The sequence below is a fragment of the Hippocampus zosterae genome, chromosome 12 (genome assembly GCF_025434085.1).
Source record: "Hippocampus zosterae strain Florida chromosome 12, ASM2543408v3, whole genome shotgun sequence".
NCBI classification, from domain to species: domain Eukaryota; kingdom Metazoa; phylum Chordata; class Actinopteri; order Syngnathiformes; family Syngnathidae; genus Hippocampus; species Hippocampus zosterae.
The window spans coordinates 3,721,548-3,742,595 of record NC_067462.1 but is presented as its reverse complement, the minus strand read 5'-3'; the positions used below and the strand labels follow the sequence as shown (position 1 = coordinate 3,742,595).

General features: G+C 47.0%; 1 protein-coding gene across 7 annotated transcripts in view; it reads right to left on the bottom strand.

Moving 5' to 3' along the window:
- fmnl2a (formin-like 2a) overlaps positions 1–21,048 on the bottom strand; it is a 46,567-nt gene that overhangs the window by 5,512 nt on the left and 20,007 nt on the right. For 4 of the 7 annotated variants that reach the window (XM_052082676.1, XM_052082675.1, XM_052082673.1 and 1 more), the window contains 23 exons: positions 18,510–18,586; positions 15,853–15,936; positions 13,988–14,143; positions 10,908–11,016; positions 10,338–10,414; positions 10,137–10,230; positions 9,056–9,130; positions 8,099–8,209; positions 7,799–7,948; positions 7,458–7,559; positions 6,846–7,155; positions 5,832–6,041; positions 5,542–5,562; positions 4,366–4,490; positions 4,091–4,290; positions 2,868–3,102; positions 2,724–2,792; positions 2,327–2,407; positions 2,105–2,234; positions 1,816–1,979; positions 1,618–1,719; positions 845–940; positions 581–704 (listed from right to left, as the gene is read on the bottom strand). In XM_052082676.1, coding sequence (XP_051938636.1) covers positions 581–704; positions 845–940; positions 1,618–1,719; positions 1,816–1,979; positions 2,105–2,234; positions 2,327–2,407; positions 2,724–2,792; positions 2,868–3,102; positions 4,091–4,290; positions 4,366–4,490; positions 5,542–5,562; positions 5,832–6,041; positions 6,846–7,155; positions 7,458–7,559; positions 7,799–7,948; positions 8,099–8,209; positions 9,056–9,130; positions 10,137–10,230; positions 10,338–10,414; positions 10,908–11,016; positions 13,988–14,143; positions 15,853–15,936; positions 18,510–18,586 — 2,902 coding nt within the window. The remainder of the gene's footprint in view (positions 1–580; positions 705–844; positions 941–1,617; positions 1,720–1,815; positions 1,980–2,104; positions 2,235–2,326; positions 2,408–2,723; positions 2,793–2,867; positions 3,103–4,090; positions 4,291–4,365; positions 4,491–5,541; positions 5,563–5,831; positions 6,042–6,845; positions 7,156–7,457; positions 7,560–7,798; positions 7,949–8,098; positions 8,210–9,055; positions 9,131–10,136; positions 10,231–10,337; positions 10,415–10,907; positions 11,017–13,987; positions 14,144–15,852; positions 15,937–18,509; positions 18,587–21,048) is intronic. The other 3 variants (XM_052082679.1, XM_052082678.1, XM_052082677.1) reach the window with 1 other exon arrangement.

The window sequence follows — 21,048 nt, the reverse complement described above, 5'->3', positions numbered from 1 at the left end:
TGTCTACCTGTGTTGCGGCATCTTTTGTGTTCAAAATCGTTAGACCCTCTGCAAGCAAAGCTAAACAGACTTTTCTAAAACCACGTGTTTAATACTCAAACGAATAACTAGTTGTATCTTTACTTTGACAGTAAACTTAACGAGGACTTCCATTAAACAGCGTGAAAAGGCTTTGTAAAGAATTGAAAGAATCTGTTTACTATCTGACAAAGTGCTGCTTTGAGGTCATCGGCAATTAAGAATTCCGCTTATTTCCGGCTTTCGGGATTGACGAACACTCCGGATGGATTCATTGTGCAGGTGTATCTATTTTTATGAGCTGCAAAAACATTGATCTCTTGGATAATGACTCCTTAGCTCAAGAGTTAGTCACAGCGTCAGCCACGTGTTACAAAGCATCAGCAAATCATCGACAACACTTCGCTTAGCTCCTCCCGAACATCTGTTAGCCTTTAGCCAAAGAGGACCTTCATGCAGAGAGCCGCACCTGTGGTACGTAGCGGTGAGTCTGTGTGTGTGTGTGTGTGTGTGTGTGTGTATACGTGTGCGACGCCGCCCAGCGAGCAAGGGTGAGATTTACCCGTGATGATGTCTTCGATGGCGCCGTCTTTGCCTTCGTAAACATGGCGGCTGTCTTTGACTTGCTTCTTCCGCAGTTCCTGGATCAGCTCCTGCTGTTGCCTTTTGTTCTTATGGGAGGGAGACTGAGGAGAAGGCGCACACGCCCGCGCAAAACTTTAATGCAAAGTTTGCCGCAATTAAGAAGCGTTAAGGCTTGATCGTGAGCGGCGGCGAGGCGGCCCAGCGGGGGGTGTGGGGGACATCAGGCCCGGCTCGCTCTTACCTTTTGTTCTTCCTGCCTCAAGGCCTCTTGCTCCAGAAGTTTTTCCATCAGGAGTTGCTGCTGCCTCTTTCTTTGCTCGTTGTCTTCTTCGGCTTGCTGAGGGCACATGGACGGGAATGTGAGTGCGTAAACTGCGTTTTGGTGTTTTTTTTTTTTTTTAATCGAAGGCGAAAACCAAGTGTGAGGCGGCAAAATGACAACGTGCCGCCGATTGAAAATGGCCAACCGACATTTGTATATAAAATAGTCACTTATTCCCGGTGAATGAAAAGAACGTGGGCGGCCCGGTAGTCCAGTGGTTAGCACGTGGGCTTCACAGTGCAGAGGTACCGGGTTCGATTCCAGCTCCGGCCTCCCTGTGTGGAGTTTGCATGTTCTCCCCGGGCCTGCGTGGGTTTTCTCCGGGTGCTCCGGTTTCCTCCCACATTCCAAAAACATGCGTGGCAGGCTGATTGAACACTCTAAATTGTCCTTAGTTGTGAGTGTGAGTGCGAATGGTTGTTCGTTTCTGTGTGCCCTGCGATTGGCTGGCAACCGATTCAGGGTGTCCCCCGCCTACTGCCCGGAGACTGCTGGGATGGGCTCCAGCACCCCCCGCGACCCTAGTGAGGATCAAGCGGCTCGGAAGATGAATGAATGAATGAATGAATGAAAAGAACGTTCGTTCAAGTTTTTAATGGATGCTGGTTCTCCATTTTTTTTTTTTTTTTTTTACATAAAAGACACATCAAGTAATCCATCTGGAACGTTTAGCGCGGATGCGCGATTCTCACCCTGTAGGCCTTGACGAAGCGCACAAACACGGGGAAGAAGACGGACGGCGGCGTGGTTTTGGAACTCTCCCCGTAGAACTTGACGGCTTCGTCAAAGGCATCCTGCAAAAACAGGCCGCAGGCCACCGTTTTACGCCTCGGGCGCGTCCCGTGGCAAAAAAAAAACGTTGCGCTCCTCCTCCGCGCCCCCCCTCTCACCTGCGCGATCTTGGCGTCGTCCTGCAGCTTCTTCAGCTTGCTCTCGTTGTGCACGATGAAGTCCTTGAGCATGGTGTTGTGGCCGTGCATGCTGTACTCCCGCTTGGTCAGCTCCATGCCTCTCTGCAGCTCCTTCACATCCAGCAGGACGTTGTCCAGCGACACTGCAAAAAAACGCCGGCCCACACGACGTCAAGTGCGCGTTCGAACACGAGTGTAGTTGTGGAGGCAGAACAGTCGTGTGACAATTTTGTGAAAAAAAAAAAAAAGACAGAAAGGGCAGGCTGACCCGCAGCCGCTTTCTCCACGTAGTGCAGCTCGTTGTAGAAGAAGGAGACCTGCGTGTATTTCTCCTTCACCACGTTGGCGATGTAATGCAGCAGCGTGATCTTGCGGTCCGTCGACTTGGTGTCGAGGAGCTGCGAAGGCAAAATGAAAACAAAAAAGTGCCGAGATGTTGGTCGATTTGACGAGAACGAATCGCGGACGAGGGGGGGGTGGCTGAACGAACCAGGTCCAAACTTTGAAGCTTGAACCCATAAACTGCTCCTCTTTTGCTGCTGTTCATGTAGTTTCCCAGGGCTAAAATAATCTGTGGGGGGGGAGGAAGAAAAGTAATTATTGTGAATGAAAACTGATGAGAAACAAAAAAAAGAACATAAAAAATGACTTTTTAAAAAAATTCTAAAACATTTGTGACTTTTTTTGTTTGTTTTTGTGTATTTCTTGCACTCGTCGACGACATGAAAACAACAAAACAAAAAAATCCAAAATACAATGAAAAATTCCAAATTATCCCAAATGGATAAAAAAAAGCAAAATCAAAAGCAAAAAAAAAAAAGCAAAATCAATTCATCATCCTACTGCGGCTGACTTTGTACAGAATCGAGACGACGAGCCTCACGCGCCTCTAGAATTTTCTTCAGCTTCTGTGATGACTTGATGGACACCGACGCCGCAATGACCGCGTGGAGTTGCTGCGAGGAAGCAGAAGAAAGCGATTTCAAAAGGGGCCCGCGAGCGTTTCGAGCGCAAAACCAAAGCGCTCGTACCGGCGTGAGCATCTGGATGCTCTCGGCGAAGTTGCCCACGAAGGCCATGATGGTCATCTTCTGCATGAGCCGCTCGATCTTGCTGAACTGCATCATGAAGCGGTCCTCGTCCGTCAGGCTCTCCAGCGGCTTGCGCTCCTTCTCGAACTGCCGCAGGGTCTTCACCTCGTTCTCGGTGGGCTGGAAGCGCATCAGGCACTCCACGAAGTCCACGGGCAGAGTGCGCAGGTCGAAGCTGAGAGGCGGCAGGGGCGAACGTGGTGGTCAGCTCACGTTTTGGCCCGGATTCAACCGAGCAGAACTCAAGGGGGAAATGTGTACCGTATTTTATAAGGCGGACCGTCAGTGAACGGCCTAATTTGAAACCGTTTTCATTGATAGGGCCCATCACATTATACGGAGCGTAGGATGGAAACCACAATAATGGTTGCAGTTGCTTTATGCATCCACTAGATGGAGCTAACGGAACACAACACAATACAATACAATCCAGCTTGATTTATATAGAGCTTGCAAAACTGGCTGCAGCTGCCAACAAAGCGCTTTACAGAACATTTATAATACTACGTCCAAGAAATACAAATATTTCTAATAATAAATAAAATAAATAATAATAAACACACCTCATGCTGTGTTTTCTATTCTATTCCTAATTTATTATATTTATTCTACAAACATATTGCTAATGCTATATTTTATATTGCACTTTTATTGAACTGCGTACAGTTCTTTCTGAAACGTTTATTTTGCGCAATGAAACACTTTGGGGGTGGGGGTGGGGGGTTCTTCCCCTCCAATTTTGCTGCTGTAGACTGCAAATTTCCCTAGCGTGGGAGATGATGGTAAAGGTTATCTCATCTTTTCTTATTGATCCGTATATGAGGCCCGTCGGATTATAAGGCGCGCTGTCGGCTTTTGAGAAGATGGAACGCTTTTAGGTGCGCCTTATAGTTTGGAAAAAAAAAAACGTTGTCAATCCATGATTTCAGCGAGCTTCAAATGATGAACCCTGAGCAGGTATTGATGTGTCACACTTGTTAGAAACTCTGTCGGGACATCACAACATATCGGCGTACGCTAGCGTAGCAGGTCGAGGGACACTGAACATCATTTTTTTCTCAATAATGAAGTCTTGGTAAATTGACGGTTGCCGAAACATATTTTTGTTCAGAAGAATTTCACCTTTTTGGGAAGGAAATGAAAGTTTTTCACCGTCGACTTACAGCTGAATGGCTTTGCAGATCTCCTCAGGCGTCTTGCCCACTTTCCTGAGCGTGATGGCCAAGTTCTTTGCTCTGTTGGAGTCCAACAGCGTCACCTTGTTGGGTCCCTTTTGAATAACTTGCTTGCTCAGCGTCAGCTCCACCGCCTGGCCTTGGGCTTTCGTCTTAAACATTTCCTCAAACTCATCCACGTTCAGATCCTGTGGGGGGGCCAACCGTCGCATTTGTGTTGGTGTCACAAGAGAAGAGGAGGCCGGCAGAGGATATCCGCTCACCTCGAGTATCCTCTCGTCATCGATCTCGTTGAAGACGGTCCCGTTGATCTGGTTGGGTTTCAGGGCCACCCAGTTGAAGACGGGCATGCGGAACTTGGTTTTGATGGGTTTCTTGATCTTCACGGCTGGACGGGGACAGGGAGGAAATTGAGATTCGCGCAAGCGCGCGGGCGCACTCGCACATGCCGGGCGGGAGGGCGGATGGAAGCGCTGAGTAATGACAACACTTTACGCAGAGTGCTCGGGAGGTGGGGGCGGGGGGGACTATTTTGAAAATATCTCGGTGTGGGGCTTTGGCAAAAATGTACCACTTCGATAATGCTTCTTCACTGCATAAGTCATGCATTTTTAGGAAAGCTTCTGGCTTTTTGATCGATTTCCCGTCAATGCTAACCTTTCATTTAGAGTGGCGCTAACGAGCGGATAGAAGAGGAGAAGGGTTTCTCATCTTCGGCTTTTCACATCAGGTGATTTGCGTTTAAGCATGCGAGCGATACTTTTGCCATGTGGCCAAACGGAAAAAAAAACACAGCATCACAGCATTTGGACTCGACCAACGTGGGATGGTGGTGAAATCGTGCAGATCATTTGAAACTTGGTATTTGCTCAAATTTGGACCAATAAATGGAGGAGGGCGGCCCGGTAGTCCAGTGGTTAGCACGTGGGCTTCACAGTGCAGAGGTACCGGGTTCGATTCCAGCTCCGGCCTCCCTGTGTGGAGTTTGCATGTTCTCCCCGGGCCTGCGTGGGTTTTCTCCGGGTGCTCCGGTTTCCTCCCACATTCCAAAAAAAACATGCGTGGCAGGCTGATTGAAGGGTGTGAGTGTGAGTGCGAATGGTTGTTTGTTTCTGTGTGCCTTGTGATTGGCTGACAACCGATTCAGGGTGTCCCCCGCCTGCTGCCCGAAGACAGCTGGGATAGGCTCCAGCACCCCCCGCGACCCTAGTGAGGATCAAGCGGCTCGGAAGATGAATGAATGAATGAATAAATGGAGGACTCGCTCACTAAATGTCTTCAAACGACTCCATGTTTTGACACGGGTGGCCTCTGATGCAACAGGGGCAACCGACTCTCTTTGAGAAAATACCAATTTCAAAGCATGTGGGGGAGAAGGAAAAACAAAGGGGGAGGGGATGGGGGGGGTTCAAAAACAAAATCAAACGAGAAGAACCTACAGAAAAGTTTGATGGGTCCCTCTGGTTGGCAGAAAAAGAAACAATTCAAAGAGACATTGATAAGAAGAGGAGAAGAAATCAAGGAAAGTGTTTTGAAGGTGCATTTTTCAAAACCCGAGGCGGCACACCATAAATGCATACGGAAAATATATATATATTTTTTAAGAAAGCGCTTTGAAAACTACAATTACAAGCAGTCATTCTTCTTCTGTTGATACTGACTTGATGAAACCCAAATTTTTGGTTGTTGAGAGACATTTGCTGCATATCGACTCGGGGGGGAAACTTACCGGCTAAACCCGAGTTCATGATAACAGTGGGCGTTCCGCAGCCGGGCAGTGGAGGAGCGCCGGGCAGCGGCGGCGGCGGTGGGGGAGGTGACGGGCCTGACATGGCGAGTGGAAGCGGGGGAGGAGGCGGAGGTGGCGGCGGGGGTGGGGGAGGAGGCGGAGGAGGAGGAGGAGCCGCTGCGGGAGTGGTCGACGTCGGTCCGTTTGGCACTGCGAGAGGGAACGGCAATCAGATCAAAGTCCTCGGACAGGATTGCGTTCAGATTTCAGGATACCGTCGGGCCCGGCGACTAATCCGTATTGATCATGGAGGGTTTGGCTTTTTAGGGTTTGCCAAAAGTCAAATCGGTTTGCTTTTTATTTTCATGTGCCTCTGATTCACCTTAAAGACATTTTAGAAAGTTCCAGGAGGCTTTTCATGCCGCGTGTTCTGCTTTTCAGCAGAACCCGATACCATGCAGGATTTTTTTTAAATAGATATTTGCATGGACAAATGATTTGACTTTTATTCACGTTTTGTTTACTGACAGTCCCAAAGTCTTCAATTTATTGACCGAAAATCTTTTAACCTCCTCAGCATGCATTAGCTACGTCATTTAACTCATTCACTCCCAAAGACGTTTTTAAACGTCTTTTCAGACTTGGTCCAGAATTGGCTGGTACTGAATGAGTTAAGGGCCACAATCTCAAAGTGTTGAACAATGTTGTTACCATCTTGCTGATTTGTTTTATTAGTTTGGGGGGGGGGGCTCAATCATCATCAGGAAATTAATTTTCTTATGTGTTGTGTTGTATTATTTTGTTATTTTGACTTCAAGCTGGCGCCGCGAGAGCAACTGCCTTTACAAAGCAGCTCCGATATTTTGTTCTACTTCTTCCTTTCAAAACTTTGCTGCTGCGAATTGTGAATTTCTCCATTTAGAGACTAATAAAGGTTTTCTTATCTTATGGTATTGATTTACTGAACTTCAGCCCGCTTATTATTATTATGCGAGAGCGTAAATATGCACCGACCTGAGCCGTTGTCTGGCGGCGGCGGCGGCGCCAGAGCCCCCGCCGCACCTCCCGCGTGCGCCGGGCTGTGGACGCCGACGCCGTTTCCGCCCACCGTGGCACTGGGGAAGCCTTCGACGACGACGCCGGACGGTGACGGCGGAAGGATGCAGATGTCGCCGTTTCCTTTTTTGTGTATCCTGATGGTGCCCTGCTTCTCCAGCTCGTGGATCTTCTTCTCCAGGTGACTCTGTCGCTGGATGGCCTCGTCCTTCTCCTTCAAGATCTGCCGCAGCGAGTGGAGCTTCCCGCTGGTGTCTTTGTAGGCTTCCTGTAAGTCAAGTCGTTTATTCAGCGCTTGATCGCAAACAGTCTCAAAGAGCTTCGCGTGAATTCAGGAATTTGATCATGTTTTATTTTTGAAAGTGTCAAGTCATTGGCTAATCATGTAGAATTCGAGTGTCTGATTAAAAAAAAAAAATGAAGACAGTAGCTATCGATACTCGTGGCTACAAAATGGCGACTTTTTCGGGAAAGTTCGCAAACGTCGCCATCCATTTGCACTCTCTTTCTCTTTAATATTAGCCACGCCGCCTTCCATCCAAATATTCATCTCCAGAAAGTGACTCAGACCTTCATGCCTTCCAGATCCTTGTTTGTCTGCATCAGCTGCTTCTCCAGCTCCACTATTTTGGCCATGGCTTCGTTCTCCGCATCCAGCAGCTTCTCTGTCAACTGGAGGGACAACAAGAAAATGGAATCTTTTGAAATTGGCAAAAAAAAGACGTCAGGGGGATGGATCCCGTCTATTGACATGACGGTCCATTAAAAACACGGGAACGGAGTAAAGCCCCGATGCCGCTTCTGACGTCTGTGTCAGTCAACTAGGTGACATCTTGATCGTTAATAAAGTTTGCGCTGTCACGGGGAGATGGTCTAAAAAGCTCAAATCGTCAACACGCAAGGTGTCTCACATGTGACATGTTCTCTTCCAGCTCCTCCACACGCTCCAGGGCAGCATTTTTGGTCTCCGCGTCCTCCAGAAGCGCGCCGACGTCAAACACGTTGTCCAAGTAGGCCTGGATCTGAACCTGCAGCTTGTCGCTCTCCGTGTGCTTGACTTTCTACAAAATGGGACGCATCAATCAGGTTTGCGAGGGAAGATGTTATTAGCCGAGTTCGCACGGTAACCGTCTCCGAGGCGCAGCCATGGCAACGTTGAGCTTACGAGGGTCCCGATTTTTCACGGCCACATACAGTGTTGCGAGACTCACATCTAAGAATTCGTCCAAAGACAGCTTGGTGAAGTCGTACTGCAGATGAACCCGGAAGTTCATGTCCTCCACCGAGTGCACCACAATGTTGATGAACTGCATGCAGGCCACCTAAGGAGCGCAAACCAGAGAACGAGCAACAAGGACAAATGAGAGTCGCTCAATCTCCCGGAATGAAGAACACAGCAAACCCAAGAAAATGGTGTGCTACCAATGTCCCAAACATCTATAACTCTTTTTTACATTTGAAAAAAAAAAAACAATAGTACACGTGTTGCAAATTGTATAAATATAGTTTAAAAATACCACTACTTAAATCAAAAAAAATATGTATCGATTGCAATTTGTAATTCACTCAAAAATATTTTACAGAATTGCTGAGATTCTCGTTTCTCAGACAATCGCTTCTCCGAAAATAAATTACAGCCCGATGGCTACGCAAAGCAGCAATTTTTGCTATCTACTATTGTATGACATTTTTTTTGTACACTGGCAGACTGAACTGGACCTACGTGGCAGAGCCTACTTGGTTCAAAAGTCACTCTAGTAGTGGAAAAAAAAACTACGCAGACAGAAATGTACAAGTAAACCCTGAAATTGTTATTTTTGAGCTGTGACGGCTCACAGGGTAGCTTAGAGGAAAGAAATCAAGTGGCTTCCCTAAGAGGACCGCGCAAGCTTTCATGTCCTTGCTGTCCAAAATTTGACATTTGACCCCTTCAAGTGTCTTCATTCTGGCTCTTACTTCACAGCGCATTTTATTCTGATCCGCTACTTCGTCCACACTTCAGCCAGCCAATGACAGGCTGCGTGTGTGATGCAATCCACGAGGTGGACGCGGCTATTTCTCCGAGCTCGTCATTGTTATTGTTATTGGGCGGTTCAGCGGGCGGGCGGGCGAGCGAGACAGAGAGAGAGAGAGAGGGAACGTGAGATGGGAGTGGGGAAAAAAAGTACCATGAAATCGATGTTGTTGTCTTCGTTCTTGAAATACTCCATTAGCCTGGCAAAGCGCTGCTCTTCCATACAAACCTGCAAAACAAACCGCGGCTCACTTTACTAATGCCGGGGTGGCCACCGTGGTTGCAAGATGACGCCGCATGCATCCTCATGTGAATGAATGAATGCACGCCTGAGGTAGGATCCTAATGACCATGAAAAAAAAATACTACCCCATCAATATATTTTTTTTGTGTTGTAATGACAGGTAATTGATATGTCATAACATTTAAGATATTTCAGACTTCTCGGCCATATGTTCCAGACAATTGCTACAACTCCTCATCCGCTTTGGTTTAACTTCCACTCTAACTCCAAATGAAAGATCCGTGGATTTATATGAAACGGATGTGTGAACTAAAATTCTGGAGACGGAAAAGTGTGAGATGTTTAAAAAAAAAAAAAAAGAGCGCAGTCTACAGTTCATCGGGAGGGCAACGGTGGACTTTGATGAAATAAAAATTAAAAATAAAAATCCAACATGCAGTGAGTAGGAGACATCAAAAAAAAAAAAGTCTGAGGAGGGTGATCAAAGTCGTGCGGCGAAGTAGACGTAACACCACTAGGCTTTTAAGAGCCATTTTTAACTAACAAGTTAAAAAATTCAAACGACTCCTTTAAGCACACCGCAAGAAAAGCCCTCATTATATCTCGCCTTGCGTCTCTCATAAAACGAGCTGCGATGAGCCCCGGCTTATTCTGCCACTTATGCTGGTGAGGCAGAGTATGACGCTCAATTTTTCATTCAGGAGTAAATTTTGCATCGGCTGCAGCGGACACACTGACGCATGCGACAAACCTCCGCCCACTCTGTCAAACTTTTTTTTTTGCCAGAAGCCTGAAAGAGTTTGTATCAAGGCTGTCGCTCACATCTGCCTCTCGGCTACTCTGGGCCTTTGTGTGCGTGCCAAACACACTTTACTGCTTTCTACAGAGGCTCGGGGGTCTACGGGGGTCTATAATCGGTTGACAAATCGTGTATTTGCTCCGTGAGGTCCGGGGAGCGTTGCGAGACGGCCGAGTCGCCGTCTGCTCCTACCTCCTTGAAGTTGTCAAAGGCAGCAAGGATGATTTCGTGGCCTCCCCTCACGAGGCAAACCGCCGCCAGGAGCTCCAAGACCAGAGCTTTGGTTCTATTGAAGCAAAAGGAGGAATTAGGGCGGGTCAATTTGGAAAAATCATCATGAAGGAAAAAAAAATGTCATTGCAAGGTCATTTTACTCGCTCGTTGATGGCTTACCTGGGGTTTTTATTGTTGAGACTTAGTGCAATTTCATTCACAGCATTTAAGTGGGACATGACCATGTTGAAGCCGTACTGGAAAAGGAAACAGAAGCAGGAAAAAAAAAAGAAATCATTCGCTGCACAAGATCACAATTTTGATCTTGTGATCACACACCCCTTGTGAACAGAAGGTGGGTTTTTTTTTTTTGTGTGTGTGAGGTGAATAATTTCCAAACTTTTTCCTCCTTTAATGTGACCTCTGACCTCAAACCTGGTCTCAATTCCTTTGCTCACAAAACCATGGCATTTGAACAGGGGTGTGTAGACTTATTATTCCAAGACAACCATTGAAACACAATGATATGCAACTAAAAAAAAAAAAAAAAAAAACCTCAGCCATTTATTGTTGGGCGTAATGGGGAAATGCATTTTACATTCGAAAGTTGTCATTAAGTGCAAGAACGACATGATGCAGCAACATAATCGATATCTGCCATCGACACTGAACGCTGCAATATATTGCAATGTCAATCTTTGGTCACAGCCCGAGAGTTAAAGTTAAAAGAGTGTGACAAGTGTGAATGACCTGGTAGTTCATGATGGCACGCAGGCACATGATGCAGACGTGGACGTCGTCTTTCTTGCAGACCAGCCTGGAGTTCTTCAGTGTCCTGCGGCTGGGCAAAGTGTTACATCTGAAAGTGACATTATTATTATTTTTTTTTTTTTAAGTCTTGAGAAGTTGGTACCATAGTCTGTGTGTGTGTTGGGGCAAAGGGTGCAGTACTAGGCCGAAAACAGATGCCGTTTGTGAGGTGAAATGGCCCCGCCCCCGTTGAAACCGATGGTCCACCTAACATGGACTAATACAAAAGCCATATAATCTACAGCCTAGCCAGGGGCCCACACAATGCTGTCTTTTTAACACTTTTAATTGAATGTCTTTCACGGCAATAACCCGACGGTGCCCCGGTCATTTGCATGCAGACAAAACAAGGAGGTCTTTTCTCCCAGTCCGGCGCTCCCAATAAAAGCAAAATGGCAAAGCAGGACGGCGAGAGAAGCCACCAAGGGGCAACGGTGTTTATTTTCAGACTCAAGTCGCAAGGTCGCAATTACGAGCCTGGAAAAATGTATCTTCAGGCTATTAATGACATACACGCCGGTTCATGTCGGCGGGAGGCGATTGAAGGACAAGTTACTTATCATGAAATGAATCGCAGCACCCAACCGGTACCACCGAGACACAAGAGAAACTCTTGAGCTGACTTTTTTTTTTTTAAATAAACGATTTTCCTCACCAGATTGCTCAACATCCAAGCATGACACAATGTGATTGAAATGTTCAGACAAAATGTCTTCATCTCCAAATCAGAATCACGATAAGGGATTGCGTAACACCGCCCCCAAAAGAGTAATACTCTCAAACACGCTTGGACTTGTCGGGAACCAGCCACACAAATGTAACATATCAAGCCATTTAGTGGACACAGAAGAGAGTGAAAAGTGTGAAAAGAAAACAACTGTAAAAGGTGTGAGGGGAAGATGGGGGGGGGGGGCGGCATCGATGCAGCTGAGCTGTAGAATTTAAAATGTGACCAATCATGAAACGCGTTGACCCATTTTTAGGTATCGGCTTGTTTTTGTGAAGTTTTTAGTATCAGGGAAACGGGGCCATGTTGAATGGACAATGACAATACCGTAACTTCACATTTCAGTCCTGAAGGGAAGTGAAGCAAGTGCAGCGTGAATACTGCACATGATAAAATCTTAATTACATTACACTCCTGTTCAACATTCCCCTCATACAATGCTAGTTTCGTTAGCCCATCTTTGGCATTTCACATCACCAGTTGGCATTAAGCTAGCTGGCTTTTGCCAGATAGTTCTGTTGTGTTTTGGTTCATGTTTAGCCCATACGGTTTTTGCTTGCAGTAAACTTCAACTTGGAGCATCATTAAGAAGTTGAAGCCACTTTTCATCATCGTCTGCCAAATTCGTGCTTGTTGTGAGCCACGATAGCGCTTGGGACTCAAATTTGCGCCCGACTCGAGACAAAAAGTTGGTTCGTATCATTTTAACCAGCGTCAAGACTGAATCAAGTCATTTCTAGAAAAGGCAAATACGGGGCTGTAATTAAGTCCAGGTTTCAAATCTACTCCGCCAGTTAGCGACCGCTAACAAACACCAGCAGCTAGCTGCCTGGCTGGTACAGCTTTTTGCCAGTAGAAAAACGTCAATAGTGAGTAAAGCTCCTCCAAATCTAGACGCACGGCACCACGCCGTGGAAAAGATCCATTTGTGTTCCGCCCCCTCACTACAACCAATCTTCAGGGAGTTTATCTTGTTGATTGACGAGGCTTTCATACAATTAGCCTGTCATGGGAAATGTGGACAAGTGTACAAATTAAAATGATTCCTCAAAGGAATTCTAAAGGATTCTGATAGGAAGGGTAAAATCGCACACAACAACTTCATATAGAGACTATATAAACACACATACACACAGACGAACAGTACATGTCTAGTGCTTGTATTGCTACCTAGCTACATCACAACAGGCCATACCGTCTTATTTGAGAACACTTTGGGCAGTTGAGTGAGCTCGGTGACCTTCACGGTAGCAGTTTGAAACAAAAAAACAATTATTTACGCAGTTGTTTTTTGCCATTTTGCCATTCCATCCGGAACGGCGCTGCAGTGACAGAGGCAGTTTGTGTCTAGTGCGCAGCTCCTACAGGGCCTTTTGCATGGAAACTGCGCCGGATGGCATTCGGGAGAGCCACAGTGGGAGCACACAGGCACGGAGGCACGAACAATAGCGGCAGAAAAACCTATTTGCTCCCAAGACAGCGCAGGAGGAGAGGCTGGCAGTACAAATAATTCACATCCCCGACACAGACAGCGCAAAGCGGGCTGGTATGAGGACAATGAGCCAGGGGTTGTGTGTATTTGAGAACGTCTCCGGGGTGGCTTGGGGGGGGGGGGGGGGGGGGAGTCGTGGGGTAGACAGAAGTTTTGACCTGCCTGCTGTCGAAGACGGGCAGACACAAGAGTAGACTACGGAGGACAGAACAGAAGACAGTCAGCCTCATTTAGAGCGCTCGTATCTGGTAAATAAAGTCGCGGTATGGGCACTGGAGCGACATCATCCATTTGCAAACCAAACCGGGATGTTCTTATTGTCGAAAAATGGCAGAGTCTCGAGCAGAAAAACACGACGGGAATAGAAATGTGTACGTCGGGGCACATAATGTGATGTGGACATGTTTTTTTTTTTTTTAATGGGAGATGTGATCGTGCACATGTGATTGTCGGCCTCAATGGAACGCTTTGTGCGCAATGTGTTCAAGTTAACCCCTTCAAACTCGAGGATTAGAGGTCACACAAGTCAATGCGCGTACTGTGCTGAAACATCAATGGAGCGACAGGAAGGATTAGAAAGTACATTAGCATGGGTTTATCAATTACCTACCGCCAATCCCTCCGGTCTTAGATTGTACGGGCTGGTGCAAAAAAAAAATAAACAACAACTTTCTTTCATTCTGTCACGAGACAAATCAGTGTTAGGAGTGAACGGCGGCGTTAAGCCAAAGCGTCTGAAGCCATTTAAAGTCAATTTACAGACCACGTGGCGAGGCATCAAGAAAACTTGTCAAAACATACCGTAACGTCGAGTGCCGGCCCGCCCGGGTGATGCCGTTCCCGCCGAGGGGCGATGGCAGCGTGCCGCCTCCGTGCAGGTCCTCGATGGAGCGACTCCAAGGTTTCGATTTGTCCAGCAGCGCCTCTGGACTGTTTTCCACAGAGTCGCCATCGAACCTGGCGCATCGTGGGTACAAATGGGGATAATCAGGAGATAAATATTCAGAAAACCAGTCGTGCCTTGAAATATGAGGCCGCTTGGACAAAAAAATTTGGAGTTAATCATTCATTGATCCCAGAGGAAAAACTCCATGTGTGAAGCAGCAGCCTTCATCAATCAAAGATGGATTCAAAAATATCATTAGTCACTGGAACCCTCATATGACCAAATATATTCATTCATTCATTCATCTTCCTAACCGCTTGATCCTCACTAGGGTCGCGGGGGGTGCTGGAGCCTATCCCAGCCGTCTCCGGGCAGTAGGCGGGGGACACCCTGAATCGGTTGCCAGCCAATCGCAGGGCACACAGAAACGAACAACCATTCGCCCTCACACTCACACCTAGGGACAATTTGGAGTGTTCAATCAGCCCGCCACACATGTTTTTGGAATGTGGGAGGAAACCGGAGCACCCGGAGAAAACCCACGCAGGCCCGGGGAGAACATGCAAACTCCACACAGGGAGGCCGGAGCTGGAATCGAACCCGGTACCTCTGCACTGTGAAGCCGACGTGCTAACCACTGGACTACCGGGCCGCTGACCAAATATAGTCCATTTCAAATGGAGAGGTGCATTGATTGATCGACAGCTTATCAATTCTCAAAATGATCAAAGTCTTTGAATTTAAAACTCCGCAACTGCTTGTAAATTCAGTTTCTCAACAGTAAATGTTATCCGATTTATGTCGTGCTGCGGTTATCTTTGTACTGAATCAAAATAAAACGTTTGCTATGACTTTAGAAACAATGATAAACATTTTTTTGCCTATTTTCTAAGATGCTGTGGAAAATACCGACTACTGAATCATAATTCGAAATGCGATTAACCGTCAAAATAATCCACCGATTAATCGATTAACAAAATAATGGTTGGTTACAGCCTCATTCAAGTGTTTTAACAAATCAATAACGGTCGTGTCGTCTCGTTATTTTTACACATTCAAAACCAATTTGAAGTGGGGAAAATAGCTTGAGGACAAGTCCAAGTATTTTTTTGGGGGACAAAAGATGATGGAAGGAGTCTTTTGAGAAGCAATAAAGGCCTTTTGTCTGCCCGACAACAATGATATTTTCACGCCATTGGTTGTGTTTCGTGGTGAGTTGGATTCAGTGAGCAAAATGTGACCTCATTAGTCAATACTTGATTTAAGTGAAGCCCCTTATTCAAATTCACTCGTGAATTCCTATGAGTAAAGGCATGGCATCCAGATTTTAGTTCCGAAAATTACAAAGCATTTCAACAACAAGATTCTTGGCACCGCTGGCAAAAAAGAGCTGCAAGTGTGAGTTGGGATTGACAGGATGTTGGCTTTTGGCTTTTGCATTCTACTGCGGTGCCAGCTCAGGGTAAACAAACGTTCATGATGTGGACATCGTATAATAACATCGGGGGGAAGTGAGGTGCTTGAATTAATCGCCTAAGTGCAGGGTTCTTGGAACAAAGGACCTTGTGACTAACTAGTAATCGCGCCATCAATCTTTGGAAAAGAAGCTAAAATGCCCGAGTGACATTTGCAGCAGGCATGCGGCGCTGTGTGCTGCGCCGCGCGGGCGAGGGGGGACGCATCAGCGACTCCGCAGAATGGCAGCGTTGTGTTCTTGTCACTTGCGGATCGAGTCGAGCGGCGGGGCTGCAGGGTTGGGAGAGGCTGCAAAGCGACTTACGTGACGGCGTACTGTGCGAAAGAAAGATAGTCCACCAGCACGTCCAGGCCTTTGTTTTCTTCATTCAGGAACTCTCTCACCCACCTGCAAATGGCAAGATTTGAAACAAAGGAAAGTTAACATTTAAAAAAAAAAATCAACCATCACTTTTACCCAATTGACATTTTTGACAATTATGCTATTGACCTAATGCGGGCTTGTCCAAAGTCCGGCCCGCGGGCCAAATCCGGCCCGCGGTCGAATTTCATCCGGCCCTCGGCCCCTGTCATAAAATCAGTGCCGTCTGGCCCGCAGGTTGGGTGCAATGGAACACGTGTTGCATTGACTGAGGTCTCGTAGACTGGTGAGTGATGTTTCATAGAGTACTGCTTCCCTCTAGTGGCTAAATGAGTAATAGCATTCACTAAATGAGTAATAGCATTTAGACACTAGAGGGCATCACTCACGAGTTAACAAGACATCACTCCGTGTTTATATTGACTGATATGTCATATTTCAAATGATCCTTGCAGTTGTGGATATGTGTATTGCTTGTTCATTTCCCTGTTGTTCGAGTCAATGGTTTTGTGACTATTGAAAAGTCATGGTGATACATTTTATGTTTCAAATCAATCAATTTGCACTCAGGAGACTTCTGTTTAAGAAAAAGTCAAGTGAATAAGTAGTTGCATGTGATATACCCGTTTCAAATGAACCAAAAGAAATTCTTAAGATTGTTGAAATTAAAATAAAAATGGAAATGTGAAACAGACTGGCTTACTAAAATTTGTTGAACAATATTGTTGTTCAATGTAAAGAATGTCAGCCAAGGTCGGCCCCCCGACATTTTACCACATAAAATCTGGCCCCCTTGGCAAAAAGTTTGAACACCCCTGACCTAATGGCACGGAATGAGAAACAAAAGCACCAGCACACTTGGAATTTAGCTTCGGCAATCTGGCTTGCAACAAGAAAAATTAACAAGAGCCCATTCACATTGAGGCAGTCAAGTTAGACACTTTCAGGACTACAATTAATTTTTTGTTTTATGTTTTCCTGGAACCATATTGAAGCACTCAGAGAATCCTTATTTCGTCCAGACCTCTTAGGGCAGGGGTGTCCAAACTTTTTGCCAAGGGGGCCAGATTTTATGTGGTAAAATGTCGGGGGGCCGACCTTGGCTGACATTCTTTACATTGAACAACAATATTGTTCAGCAAATTTTAGTAAGCCAGTCTGTTTCACATTTCCATTTTTATTTTAATTTCAACAATCTTAAGAATTTCTTTTGGTTCATTTGAAACAGGAATTTGAAATATGACATATCAGTCAATATAAACACGGAGTGATGTCTTGTTAACTCGTGAGTGATGCCCTCTAGTGTCTAAATGCTATTACTCATTTAGTGAATGCTATTACTCATTTAGCCACTAGAGGGAAGCAGTACTCTATGAAACATCACTCACCAGTCTACGAGACCTCAGTCAATGCAACACGTGTTCCATTGCGCCCAACCTGCGGGCCAGACGGCACTGATTTTATGACGGGGGCCGAGGGCCGGATGAAATTCGACCGCGGGCCGGATTTGGCCCCCGGGCCGGACTTTGGACACGCCTGTCTTAGGGTGTTTCTCTGACAGGCCCCGATTGTTTGATAATGAGAGAAATTTACAGGGTAGAAACATAATGGCACCGAGGCATGCTCAATGGAATTGCACTCAGGTCCCCTGACTGTCCTTATGAGCCCTCCTGCAGTGTTACTGTGTGGACACTGCAGAGAGGGTCTACTAAAGTGGTGGCTGCTAGCGTTGCTGGGGGGCGGGGGAGAGAAAAAAAAAAAAACAGCGCCAGGAGGGGTAGTCGTGTTGTGCCACATGGTAATCATTAGCACAGGACAAGTCACAATCGTCCCATTCAGCGCACGTCGGTGACCACGACGCAACATGTGAGGAGCGCGGCGACAATCTGCCATTATACGCAGCCTACCCCCCCCCACGCCGCGCACGTTTCACCTCTCAAAACAAACTGGACTTATTCACTGTCTGAGCCGGTGACATCTTGCCCCCATCGCCACCGCCGGCACCCTCCCCGCCCCCACCGCCCTTCTGCCCCGCTCACATTATGCTAATGCCCCCCATTGTCTAGATTAAGACGATTACTGATGTAATCTAGTTTACCGGCATCAAGTCTTGGACAATTAAATTAATCTGTGTAAACAATTCCTGGACGCTATTGACAGGCAGACGTCATTCCTCGTGGTTTATTCGGAGGTCTGGTTTTGTAAACATCCAGCGTTGGGAGTTGTGTTCTCAGAAACTAGAGATGATGGGAGTGTGAGAGTAAATTTAACACTGGGTGACAAAACTGTCCCCTGATGGGTCCAAAAAAAGGCCACGACCCCTTCCGTGACCCCCCCCCCCCCCAAATATGGCTATTTTGATCATTTTTCAGGTACCGCAGCAACGTATGGGAGGCGACACGTCAAATGTGTTGTCAACAAATTCAAGGTGACCGTAACACCGCGTATTAATGTGCCGCTAGCTCGGAATTTGCGTACGCAGCCGCTCACGCGCGTTAGCGTGTCTACTATTAATGAAATGAGTCGTCTTGCAGATCAGTCGGGCTGTTATCAGCTGTGGAACGACCATGGCAAACCTTAATTGTCCTGCACTGACTCACCCTATATGATTGGTCCGCAATGAAATTTCCAGTTCTCTCAGGACTTGGGTGGACTCCTGAACTCTTCGGCGGAATTTCTAAGGAACAAGAAGGGTGAGTTAATATTTTATAAATCCAGATAGGTCAATTCATAGTACGGAGACGTTTGTGGCGAGGCTATAGTTCTTCATGTGGAAAGCAGCAGGCAGTTACGACACAGATACTGAGAAAGCGAGGATTGGGTTCCCCCACACAAAATATTTATCGGTCGTTTTTTTAAGATGCCAGTAACCACTGAGCAGTAAACAAAATCGGGAGCTGACTCACTGGAAACTGTGAAGGTAAAATAGGTCTTGCCCATGATTGGGTTTTTAAATAGCACTCCACTTTCCTGGCGGCAATCAAATTTACGAACCAATTTTGGTCCAAAACCAAGCGAGGGACGGGCGGCTGGCAGTCGCAAACACTTCCGTAGGAGGCCGCGGCAAACTCGTAGCGGTTGCGACACAAATGATGAATGAATGGTTGGACCCTGAGACTGTTACACAATAACTAGAAGAACAAATCTTGTCAACTGAGGAGAGGAGAGGAAATGAAGTCCAGGGAAGACAAGCAGGAGGAGAAAAAGTGCTGCTGTAACGTCCTGAAACAGTAAACATTGAAATCTTCCGAACTGCTTGATGCTCACTAGGGTCGCGGGGGGTGCTGGAGCCTATCCCAGCTGTCTCCGGGCAGCAGGCGGGGAACACCCTGAATCGGTTGCCAGCCAATCGCAGGGCACACAGAGACGAACAACCATCCACGCTCACACTCACACCTAGGGTCAATTTAGAGTGTTCAATCAGCCTCCCACGCATGTTTTTGGAATGTGGGAGGAAACCGGAGCACCCGGAGAAAACCCACGCAGGCCCGGGGAGAACATGCAAACTCCACACAGGGAGGCCGGAGCTGGAATCGAACCCGGTACCTCTGCACTGTGAAGCCGACGTGCTAACCACTGGACGACCGGGCCGCCCAGGACAGATTAATAACATTTAATATAATTCATTCATTCATTCATCCATCCATCTTCCGAGACGCTTGATCCTCACTAGGGTTGCGGGGGGTGCTGGAGCCTATCCCAGCCGTCTTCGGGCAGTAGGCGGGGGACACCCTGAATCGGTTGCCAGCCAATCGCAGGGCACACAGAGACGAACAACCATCCACGCTCACACTCACACCTAGGGACAATTTAGAGTGTTCAATCAGCCTCCCACGCATATTTTTGGAACGTGGGAGGAAACCGGAGCACCCGGAGAAAACCCACGCAGGCCCGGGGAGAACATGCAAACTCCACACAGGGAGGCCGAAGCTGGAATCGAACCCGGTACCTCTGCACTGTGAAGCCGACGTGCTAACCACTGGACTACCGGGCCGCCAGTAAACATTGAAATAAAGATTTTAACTTGAGATGGCGTCGCAAAAAGTTAATATTTTCGTAATTTGCAACAAACAAAAAGAAAAAACGTTTGGTGATCGCAAAACAATCTGAGCCGGTTCCAGATGATCAAATATGCAGATTGTTGGGCAAAGAAAAGTTCAGACAGCTATTAGAATCAATATTTGCTCTTAAAACTGTCTGGTGACGAGGCAAATTGTTATTACCGCCTGGTTTTGGAGAAAGCCGTCACATTACCGACAAACAAAAAAAGGGCAGGGAAAACATTGACTCCATGTTAAGATCGGCAGACGAGAGAGCCGCTCCCACCCTGTTGTGTCTTCAGGCTTGGGCGGGGCGCGTTTATAGCACATGAGCAGATGAGAAACAGTGTGTTTTTATTAGGGAGGAGCCCTTTTTTTTTTTTTTGGGTCCGGAAAGCATATTTCGGGGTACTGAGCGGGCTTTCCAAAGAAGAGGCCGCTCTCCTCCTCTTCTCCAGGCAACCGCCGCGCACTCCACATAAGTACAACCAGCTGCGACCCAGAGGACGGCGAGAGAGGAGCAGCGAAAGTGTACAAGAGGAGAATTTTTGAGATCTTGGAAACCTATCAATGGCCGATACATTCTTGAGGACTGGTTGGATGGGAGCTCAACCTCGGTGGGCGCCCATTGGCTGCGAGCTGCTCCGAGGAATGCACCGGAGCCTTGCCTATAGAGAAAGCTGAGGCAATGACCTCCAGCTCTCTCGCCGCCACACAAAGTGGCCAATTGTTTGAGTTTGAGGAAAAAGGGGGAACGGCGCAGGAATGTAGAAACAAGTCCCATAACTCTTTCTCTCTCTTCCTCTGATTCCTTTTTTTTTTTTTTTGGTCAGCTTCCCTCACTCTCTTTCAACCAAGCTCTTGTTTTTTTTTTTTTTAACCCTCTCACATGTCGCCTTTCGCTCCTCAGGCCCACTCTCCTTGGCAAAGCTCGCTTGACTCTCAGCTGTCAATTCGGTCTCTTAACCGAGCGACAAAAACATGCGGTCGGCGATTCTGTCAACTGTCAAAACAAAAACGACGCATGCTAAACAAAATATGTCTTGTAGACCCAAGAACGGGTTCGTCAAGAAGCCGCGTACTGTATGTCGCACATGCG